This window comes from Aspergillus vadensis (genome assembly GCF_003184925.1).
Source record: "Aspergillus vadensis CBS 113365 unplaced genomic scaffold BO88scaffold_14, whole genome shotgun sequence".
In the NCBI taxonomy this organism is placed as follows: domain Eukaryota; kingdom Fungi; phylum Ascomycota; class Eurotiomycetes; order Eurotiales; family Aspergillaceae; genus Aspergillus; species Aspergillus vadensis.
In genome coordinates this window covers 500426-509429 of record NW_020292052.1, presented here as the reverse complement: position 1 = coordinate 509429, position 9004 = coordinate 500426, and the positions used below count along the sequence as shown (strand labels likewise).

Genomic DNA, 9004 nt, shown 5'->3' with positions numbered 1-9004 from the left:
AGAAATATAATAGAACACGACCACGTCCTCGGCGTCTCCACCTCCGTCCGCTTCAACTCGCATCTCATCTCCGTATGGAACAAGCTCGGCTCTAATGAACGGTCCATCAAGGCTCTCGAACAGACTATCATCGATCGATTATCTCCTGAATTAAGACCCACGGGGACAGGTTCCACAGCTTACTTTTATAAGCGGCATGATGAGAATGAGGGGTTTCAGGAGGCTGTGGAGAGGAGTAAGACATGATTGATTCTTTCTTTCTTTCTTTCTTTCTTTCTTTCTTTCTTTCTTTCTTTCTTTCTTTCTTTCTTTCTTTCTTTCTTTCTTTCTTTCTTTCTTTTCAAGGGAAGTTTAAGTAGTTGGTATCCTGAGTAGGTGGTAGAGAGAAGTTGGGATCTCCGGTCATATGACATGGGGAAAGGGGATGGAGCATGTATGTATGTGCATATTAGATTTCGGTCTATGAAACTATAGAGATGTTTTCGAGTGTGGTATTGTTTTATGTTCTGGTTGTGAGTGGAGGAGTAGGAATGGTATATTGTTCTATTTACTTGGTATATAACTACCGTGATAGTAGAGATAGATACTGCTTATAGAATTATTATGTACCTTGCAGCGCTTACTTTCCTACCTAGTGTATACTATGAAGCGTAGACATGAAGACTATACCACAGTAGTATATGCCAGCCGGGTAGTAAGTAGTTCGCCGAACGAACAACTGATGAACGAACAACTTATGAGCAAGGCACTCCGTTCAGATACGATTATGTACTGGGAAGTAGTAATAGTAACAAATGTCTATCCATGAGATTCATTACCTTGGTATATTACAATCGATTATTTCATTTCCATCGTCCCTCCCTCCCTCCATCATCCCATCCTAGGCATATCCCTAGGCATCATATCACCTCCCATCACTCCTCCGACTCACACTCCTCCTTCTCGCCCTCCTATCATCCCCCTCCCTCTCCCTCTCCCTATCCCTCTCTCTATCTCTATCTCTCTCCCTATCCCTATCCCTACCGTTAGTCTCACTATCACGTTCACGCTCACGCTCACCACCACCACCAGTGGCAGTAGTAGCAGCAGCAGCAGTAGCACCAGGAATATACCGATCAATCTCAACAAAGCGTGGTCTATCACGCTCATCTTTCTCCGCTCGTTCCGGCGATCGCACCCTCCGACGAGGAGACCGGCTCCGACGACTAGTGGGCGGCACGTAGCGATCGATATCGAGGAGACTCGGCGAGCGGCGTCGACTGCGTGATCGTCGGCGTGAGCGGGATCGTCGTCGCGAGGATACTGATGGGCGGCGGGGAGGGGATTTCTCGTCTTTAGAAGGAGGGTCGGCGCGGTCGCGGTCTCGGCCTCGATCTCGTTCGCGTTCGGCTGTGTCGCGGGGGCGGGCGTCTCGGTCTCTGTCTCTATCTCGGTCTCGATCTCGGACGTCTCTGTCGCGGTCGCGGTCACGGTCACGGTCACGGTGGACGGAGCGGGAGCGTGTGCGGGAGCGGTATCGAGGTCGTGATCGGGATCGGGAGTAGTAGCTGCGGCGGCGGCGGTAGTCGTCTCGGTCGCGGTCACGGTCACGGTCTCGAGGCCTGTCGCGGTCTCTGTCTCTGTCTCTGTCTCTATCTCTATCCCGGTCTCGGTCCCGGTCCCGGCGATCTCGGTCTCGATCACGGCTGCGGTCGCGGCGGTAGTCATGGTCGCGGTCGCGGTCACGGTCTCTGTCATGATTTCGAGTAGTAGATCTGCTTCTGCTCCGGCGGCTGGGGCGATAGCTCCGGTCACCGTATCTGTTGTCGCGGAAATCGCGAAGAACCAGTCGGTCATCCGAGTCACGATTGCGGGGCTGGCTGGATACATCGCGCGAACGCTCTGGACGGTCATCGTCAAAGCGGGAAGAGAACCTCCGTCGTGAGCGACTGCGGCTCTCATCGCGCCTCTTTGTCCGGGGGCGATCGTCCGCTGTTGATCCACGTCGTCGATTGGGCTCGGCCTCGACAGCTGGACTACCTGCTTTGGTCGGCGTGTTGGAGAATCTCGAGTCAGCCTTGGGTCCTTTCGGGGGCGGCTTGAGACCATTTTCGATGGCCTCCGCTTCCTCAAAGTCGAACTCGGGCTTCTGTCGTGCCTTGGCTGCCAGCTCTTCTCCCTCCTTCAGCAACAATTGTAGCGCCGCCTCTTCCAACGATTTCTCGTCCACTGGCGGCGCCGCTGGCGCAGCTGCAGGCGTGGGTTCTTTCGGTGTCGGTGACTTTTCTTTGCGCGAGTCGCGATACCGTGGGGAATGGGCGCGGTCAGAGCGATAGCCTGGCGAGCGATCTCGGTAGCGGTAACGATCCCTATCCCTATCCCTATCACGATCTGAATCACGGTCTCGAGTTCGGCTTCGATCGCGCCAATCGCGATATCTGTCGCGCTCTTCGCGGCGGCGGCGTTCGTAGCGTTCCTGTCGTTCCTTTTCTCTCTGCTCATCCAGCTTTCGCTGCTCTTCGCGGCGCTGTTCCTCGCGCTCCCTCCTCCTGGCCCTTTCTTCTTCTTCTTTCTGGCGTTCCATCTCACGTCGCTTGCGATCCTCCTCCGCCTTCTTGCGCGCTTCCTCTTCTTCAATTTCCTTTTGCTTGCGCAACTCTTCCTGCCATACCTTCTCGCGCTCGTCGCGTTTCGCCTTCACATGAGCGGCGTAGTCCTCATCGGTTTTGTTCCCTGCGGTTTCCTCCTGCGCAGCAAGCTCCTCGCCGACTTCATCGCGACGGATATCGCGCACGGAATCCAGAATAGCGGGGAGGTGTTTCTCAGCCAGCGCATCAAGAGTATGTTCGACAGTTTTGTAGACATCGCTTCGATCAACGGCACCTTCGATTAAAGTTGCAGCTTTTCCACGTTCGCGAGAAAGAAGACCGGGTTCGCGGTCGATTTCAGATTCAGCGAGTTCGATCAGTAGCTTCGTAAACTCAGCTTTCCCTTCCTATATAACCAAGGCGCATTAATTAGCAAACAACACACCCTCACCCAGAAAATGAAACAACAGCAATAAAATAACTATCAAAGATAAAGTAAATACCCCATCATGGAATTCAGACCATATCTTCTTCCGAATAGTATCAAATCCACCCCTCTTCTTGAACGCGTGCAGTAAATGCTCAATGGCCGAATGCTGCGCCGCGGACAAAGGCAGCTCATCCGTCTTGAACTTCTTCCGCTGCAGACTGTCCAGATCCATAGAAGAAGACGTAGTAGGCCGCTTCACACCTGCTGTCACATCCATCATCTCCTCTGGACCAGCCATGACGAGAGACTGAGAGATGTAACAAGCTTGGAACAAAACTTCAAGCTTGTGGAATATTAGAATAGAGGCTTTTGAGAAAAAAGGAACTGAACTTCCGGGGATAAACCCGCAAATGCGGCGCGGCGCAGGACCGACCAAAAGGCACCGACCGCCCGGCAGAAACAGTCCACCCACGGCGGAATGATAATCCGGACAACAGGAAACGCAGATTGGGAACCACGGCCCCGTGATTCGCCGGGTGTGTGAAGGTCGAACCTCATCTCCGTCCATTCAAGCCCGTGTTGGTCCGCAATTGTTGTCGTGAAGTTGAACATTGGAACCTTATTGCGGCTTCCGATCAATTTCCATTCTTTTAATTCTACCTTCCGCCGCGAATCCCCCTCTTTTCCTCCACATCAATCATGGTTCACAAAGTCCTCTTCTGGGGCGGCTTCGGTATGCTCACCACATCCACACCACCCACCCTTGCTATACCAGCATGCAACTGCTAGCTAGCTAGCTAGCTATATCTCACCCGGTCCCCTTATATCCAATTGCTCGCTATGCCATACCGCGCGTACTAATAATTACTCCAACAGGCATCGCCGTCCGTCTCTGGCAACTCGGTATCGAAATGCGTCCCATCCTCGCCAAGGAGTCCCTCTGGGTGTACCCCCTCTTCGCCGGAGTCGGAGGCAGCTTCGGTTACTGGCTGCAGGGCGTCGAGAACCGTCAATTGAGAATTCTTGCACAGCGCCGGGAAGCTATCCTGGAGAAGCGCCGGAGGAGAGATGAGCGCGAGTCGGTGGGGTTGAGCAAGCCTGAAGAGGCGGGTGTTTTGGCTGCGGCGGCATAAATGAATGTGATGTTGTTGCGATGATGAAGGATAGGAAAGAATCGTGGTTGGTTGGGTGCTAGAGCTGGCCGGAAAACTGAGGCTTCTGTACATTGCGTTTGTTGTGAATTCTATTATATTACATTATATCATTCATTTCCTGCGTCGCGGTGGTGGTGGTGGTGTTTTTGGCGGTTTCTGAGGGATTGGAGGGTGGAAGGCTATGGGAACTGGTCCGAAGGCCTGGATCTAGGCTTGATGGTATTTGACTGGTGAAGGGAGATGGATATAGATGTATGCCAGGTGTCTTACTTATGTCGGTTGTATTGTCTAGAGAGGTATTGGGGGTAGGGAGGTCCTCTGATAATTGCAGAATGATTCTATCGTTATTTAAACCTATGGGTATTCGCGAGTGTACTGTTCATAGATAGAATAACCCTTCCACTGCCGTGTTGTTGCCGATATAGATAGCACGGGAGCAGATCCATTCAGCCTAAGTAACGCCATTTTGCCTCGGATGACTCTTTGGAGAATCGGCTATAAACGCACTATTAAATATTATAGTAGTGATTGCTGCCTACGGAGAGGTTGGAAGTTCTGGAGAAGAAACACAGTCTATTTCCGGTACCAGGGATCTACTCCTAAAGCGAGGACACAGACAGCATGATACCATTCCCAGTAAAACGTATAATTATTCCGATATATCTTCATTGAAACCAAATATGATCGTATATGTACAGCAAGACAACTGCCAGCTCATGCCTTCTCGGCCGTGAACTGCAGCGAGACTTCCCACTTCTGCCCTCCAGATCCGTACCCTCCACCCAAGCGATTCTTGATGAGGCTGGCTATCCGTTCACGCAATCGCACTAGGTTCTCTTCCGTTCCGGATACTCGGAGCTTCAGGTTAGCCATGCAGAGCCCGTAATGAACCTGCCAGAACCGGGCGTCATCGACGCCGTAGACGCAGGGATCAGCCTCGATATCCCGGATCACCTCGGACACTCCGGGTCCGGAGTAGGACATGAGAAGCATGGATCCCAGTGTTTTCACTAAACGCACTCCAATAACACACATTGAGATGGAGATCGTGCTGGAAAGCAAAACATCCAGCCAGTTGTAGAGCTTGATAGAAACCAGGGGCAGCAATAGGAGCAGCGTGGAGCATGAGAGCGTCAGAAAATGGGACGGGTTACTGAGTACCGAGGGAAGCGACTCAATATACCCGAACCGCATCGCCTTCCCTATGCGTCCGTGGTTCTTGAGGCCAATGGCAGATATCAAGGTCGATGAGATGGCCAGCAGAGCAGTGAAATCCACACGACCGAGGGAGACACGCTCGTGGACATGAGTGTGGTGAGGTTCATGGCCGGAAGATTCAAGAAAATGTTGCAGACTATGGGAAATGAGATCCATTCCCATGAACAGCAAGAGTACGCACATGGCGAATCCTGCAAGCACCTCGGCGCGCTCTAGCCCGAACGGGTGTCGAACACTGGATCGCTTCCATACTTCAAAGTTGCCCAGGATGTCGACAGCAACGCAGAGCAATGCACCGATTGAATCGAACAGTATCAAGTGCGAAAGGGCCGTCATAGCCAATGATCCATGAGCACTCCATAGCGTGTATGCGGCAACAGACATGTGGCAAACGCTCCACCAGAACCGGGTAGTCTGGTCCTTGGACATACTGGAGCGGTATTCTTTGAACGTCGGTATAGGCAGCGAGTTAGGCAAAGCTAGAGGGGCTCGTGGGGGCGGTTCCAGGAAGATCTGATGTGAAATGCTACTGTGCTTATACTTGTGTCCACGTCGCTGGCCAATGTTCTACGTCGCATTGACGGCTTCATTAGTATATTCATCTCCAAGCTGGAAGTAAGCGACGACTTACAGACTTCACGACTGGGCTCTTCGCCATTGTCGTAGTCTTGAAATTGAACGGTCCCGCCGAAGCATTGTCGCTCTGATCACTAGGTTGTAATGCGTCTGCTGGGCTGAGGTTGAAGCCCGCCCGTGTAGGACTCAAGCGATTCGCATCACTGGGATCTAACGAACCCCGCAAATTTGGAAACGTGTCCCTCAATGGTGATAAGGAGTCTTTGTCTTGGAGACGGGGTGACTGGCTTGAAGTGCTCGGAGGGTCATCCGGGGGAGGCGTCGGGGTGCGCGGAGGAATAGGGATAGGGAGATTGGATGCCATGTTCAGATGACGGCAAAGAGCTGGCACCCGCGCCAAATGGCCTCGGTGCTAGCTCGAAGAAAGTCGCGTTACACGTGCGAAACACGCGCAAAAGTGTATAGAGGTGAAGTATGGAGACAAGCAAGGGCCTGAGGTCGGGAATGTTGCGGGATAGCCTTATCACTCCAGGCCTCGTCGGTTGGCTTTCGGCCCCATCCGAGGTGGAGGGGGACTCACCGCCCGGCCGGCGCATTCCCAGGGCAGTACTATGCATCGCGGTACAACTTGTATAGTTAGGTGTACCAATTGATGGAGACCCCTGCTTTCGTAGGACTTGATAGTGTAGGTAGTATCGATGTAGACGATAGCATCGTAGTTATTATATTACAGGCTCCTATAGTTCATATTATTTGGTTCAAGTAATTGCGACTTCTGCTGCGGTACCTCTAGTGGTAGACTCCATCCTCATTGAACACAAGTCTTAGGGCATAGAAATAGGCCATTCGTTCTATAAAGCCAACAATGGCTATGGCAGACCAATAACAGTGATATCGTATATTCTTATAACCGCAGGCAGCCTCTTGTTGAATAAGAGGGCCCGCCGATAGCGGCATGACGTAGCCAGCTCTCTAGACAGTCATTATGTGGTGAAAACATAACCATCCACACACAACAATCATACCCAATGAAACCCCAAGACAAAAGAAAACAGTTCAAATGACTTAACAATCATAATAAATTTGACGCCATGCACAGAAGCGGCGGCGCGCATATAATCCGAACCCAGACTTTGAGCAATCCATCCATTCAAATACTTCGTGACCCACACACGCACTCACACACATATCTCGCTTACTCCTCATCAATAGTAGCCTTGTAGGCAGCCTCGTCCAGCAGTCCGTCCAACTCCGCGGCATCGTTCACCTTGATCTCCGCAATCCAGGCATCACCCTCAGGGCTCTGGTTGATGAACTTGGCATTGTCGTCCAACACAGCATTGCCCTGCGTAACAACGCCCGAGACAGGCGAAAGGACGTCCGATGCGGACTTGACGGACTCGACAGCACCGACGGGCTCACCGGCGCTGACCTCCAGGTCGACCTCGGGGAGCTCCACAAACACAACGTCACCAAGAGAGTTGGCAGCGTACTTGGTGATTCCAATCTTCGCTGTAAATGGTAGATGAAGGCGTTAGTGGCTAGTTGAGGGTAGTTTGGCCGGGGAAAGCTGTGGTGGACGAACCAGTCTTGCCGTCCTCGGCGAGCTCGATCCACTCATGCGACTCAGTGTACTTCTTCAATTGAGCTGTTGGGGGTCATCTATCAGCTTTGAATCCAATCTAGGGGGTCTGAAAGCCCTCATGCGACTGAAATCTAGGGGGTTGCTCACAAAGTGGGCTCTGGGAGAAGCTCCGGACACTTCCCCGCGGGAAACTGGCGGGTGCGGCCCTGCAGACGGAAGAGAGGGGGAGCTTCTGCGACAGGACGCGAGAAGCGAAGGGGCGGAGGGATCTAGCGGCGAAAGACATGGTAGGCAGCTGAGGTTGAGGGGAGAGAAGAGGGAGAGGAGAGAATCCGGAAATGTGAAGAAGTGTGAGTTGAATTGGAGAGAGAAAGGAAGAAGGAAAGAGGGAAGTAAATTAAATATGAATGACGGAGGAGAGAGCGATTCCCGGCGCTGATAGCGGGCGCCAAGCCGGGTGCTGATAAGGAAGTCGAGTTCGAGCCTCCGCAAATGACCTTCGGAAAAATCTCATCCCCTTCCAGTTCCGTGTTTGGTTCTCCGTCGTCCTTTACGTTCCCCGACGCTATTTTCACAGTCCAGACCCCACTCCACATTGTCGGCGCCATGTTGTACGAACTGATTGCTGTTGTATGTTTCCAGGCCATTCTGTTTGGTGATTTCTATTACATGCATCGAATCGCTGCTAATTGATGACTGCAGGTCCGTCCCGGTAGCCTCCAGGAGGTTAGAGAGTACGTGCCTATCGACCCTATTTGACCACCTCATATTCTCACGCAACATCCTGCTATCGCCAAACCATCATTTTGAACGGGCTATCACTGACAGACGACAGCATCGCCCGCAATGCCGGCATCCAGGTCCTCCGCTCCGGCGGCGTAGTCCGCGGATTCACCAACTGGGGCACCTTCCGTCTCCCCAGGCCCACGACGAAGCATCAGGCCCGCTACAGGGAAGGCCACCACTTCATCATGCGTTTCGATGCCTCCGGTCCCGTACAATCGGCTGTCCGCAGAACTCTCGGTCTCGATCCCCGGATGGTCCGATTCTCCGTTGTCAAGCTGGGCGACAAGCTGGAGGAAATCAAGCACGTCGATGGCAAGGTCGAGTGGAACAACAACCGCACCATCTCCGAGACGTTCTAAGTGTGATTCGAATGTGATGTGGATTGGTTGCAGTTATGCGATTGTGCGTCGTTCGGGACACGGAAAATGATTTAATTGTCAATGTATTATTTATGGGATGGGTTTCTTTGTATATCATATCAGCATTATCGGCGCATATACCTTACTTGGCAGATTTGGTCAATAAAGATGGTGATCTGTTTCTTTTGTGCATTTGTGTCAATATGCATTCATGACGGTTGAGCATTGGATTATCCCATCTCGGAATTTACGAAATACTCCAGATGACGGAGGTGTAACCATGACGCTTCGAGGAGCGTATGTCTATAGTTATAGAAAAAGAGAAATCT

The 9004-nt window shown here is 52.1% G+C and overlaps 5 protein-coding genes across 5 annotated transcripts; 2 read left to right on the top strand and 3 right to left on the bottom strand.

Annotated features, from left to right (window-relative positions):
• Positions 1 to 827: 827 nt before the first annotated feature.
• On the bottom strand, positions 828 to 3367 carry BO88DRAFT_405718 (BOD1/SHG1 domain-containing protein). Its single transcript, XM_025706955.1, has 2 exons — positions 3071 to 3367; positions 828 to 2974 (listed from the first exon to the last, which is right to left on the bottom strand). Exons 1-2 carry the CDS (start codon positions 3293 to 3295, stop codon positions 905 to 907), a joined length of 2295 nt encoding a protein of 764 aa, XP_025562058.1. The 5' UTR covers positions 3296 to 3367; the 3' UTR covers positions 828 to 904.
• Positions 3368 to 3675: 308 nt separating this feature from the next.
• BO88DRAFT_405717 (putative NADH-ubiquinone oxidoreductase 14 kDa subunit) lies at positions 3676 to 4486 on the top strand. The gene is made up of 2 exons (XM_025706954.1): positions 3676 to 3730; positions 3874 to 4486. Exons 1-2 carry the CDS (start codon positions 3697 to 3699, stop codon positions 4128 to 4130), a joined length of 291 nt encoding a protein of 96 aa, XP_025562057.1. The 5' UTR covers positions 3676 to 3696; the 3' UTR covers positions 4131 to 4486.
• A 284-nt stretch (positions 4487 to 4770) lies between these two features.
• Positions 4771 to 6451, bottom strand: BO88DRAFT_367504 (cation efflux family protein family). Its single transcript, XM_025704073.1, has 2 exons — positions 6001 to 6451; positions 4771 to 5936 (listed from the first exon to the last, which is right to left on the bottom strand). The coding sequence occupies exons 1-2, from the start codon at positions 6307 to 6309 to the stop codon at positions 4866 to 4868; spliced, it is 1380 nt and encodes a 459-aa protein (XP_025562056.1). The 5' UTR covers positions 6310 to 6451; the 3' UTR covers positions 4771 to 4865.
• Positions 6452 to 6669: 218 nt separating this feature from the next.
• BO88DRAFT_367501 (glycine decarboxylase subunit H) lies at positions 6670 to 7816 on the bottom strand (the record flags this gene model as incomplete). Its single annotated transcript, XM_025704072.1, has 3 exons — positions 6670 to 7457; positions 7531 to 7593; positions 7678 to 7816. The coding sequence occupies 3 exons, from the start codon at positions 7814 to 7816 to the stop codon at positions 7141 to 7143; spliced, it is 519 nt and encodes a 172-aa protein (XP_025562055.1). The 3' UTR covers positions 6670 to 7140.
• Positions 7817 to 8118: 302 nt separating this feature from the next.
• Positions 8119 to 8762, top strand: BO88DRAFT_405714 (mitochondrial 37S ribosomal protein bS6m). The gene is made up of 3 exons (XM_025706953.1): positions 8119 to 8160; positions 8233 to 8264; positions 8366 to 8762. Exons 1-3 carry the CDS (start codon positions 8137 to 8139, stop codon positions 8673 to 8675), a joined length of 366 nt encoding a protein of 121 aa, XP_025562054.1. The 5' UTR covers positions 8119 to 8136; the 3' UTR covers positions 8676 to 8762.
• Positions 8763 to 9004: the final 242 nt, after the last annotated feature.

Excerpts from the sequence above, each read along its gene's own strand:
- BO88DRAFT_405718 (XM_025706955.1), bottom strand. The coding sequence starts at position 3,295 with ATGGCTGGTCCAGAGGAGATGATGGATGTGACAGCAGGTGTGAAGCGG. Across the intron at positions 2,975-3,070 it reads GGTCTGAATTCCATGATGGG|GAAGGGAAAGCTGAGTTTAC; the intron begins GTATTTACTTTA and ends TTGGTTATATAG.
- BO88DRAFT_405717 (XM_025706954.1), top strand. The coding sequence starts at position 3,697 with ATGGTTCACAAAGTCCTCTTCTGGGGCGGCTTCG. Across the intron at positions 3,731-3,873 it reads CCTCTTCTGGGGCGGCTTCG|GCATCGCCGTCCGTCTCTGG; the intron begins GTATGCTCACCA and ends TTACTCCAACAG.
- BO88DRAFT_367504 (XM_025704073.1), bottom strand. The coding sequence starts at position 6,309 with ATGGCATCCAATCTCCCTATCCCTATTCCTCCGCGCACCCCGACGCCT. Across the intron at positions 5,937-6,000 it reads AGAGCCCAGTCGTGAAGTCT|AACATTGGCCAGCGACGTGG; the intron begins GTAAGTCGTCGC and ends AATGCGACGTAG.
- BO88DRAFT_405714 (XM_025706953.1), top strand. The coding sequence starts at position 8,137 with ATGTTGTACGAACTGATTGCTGTT. Across the intron at positions 8,161-8,232 it reads TGTACGAACTGATTGCTGTT|GTCCGTCCCGGTAGCCTCCA; the intron begins GTATGTTTCCAG and ends TGATGACTGCAG. Across the intron at positions 8,265-8,365 it reads AGCCTCCAGGAGGTTAGAGA|CATCGCCCGCAATGCCGGCA; the intron begins GTACGTGCCTAT and ends GACAGACGACAG.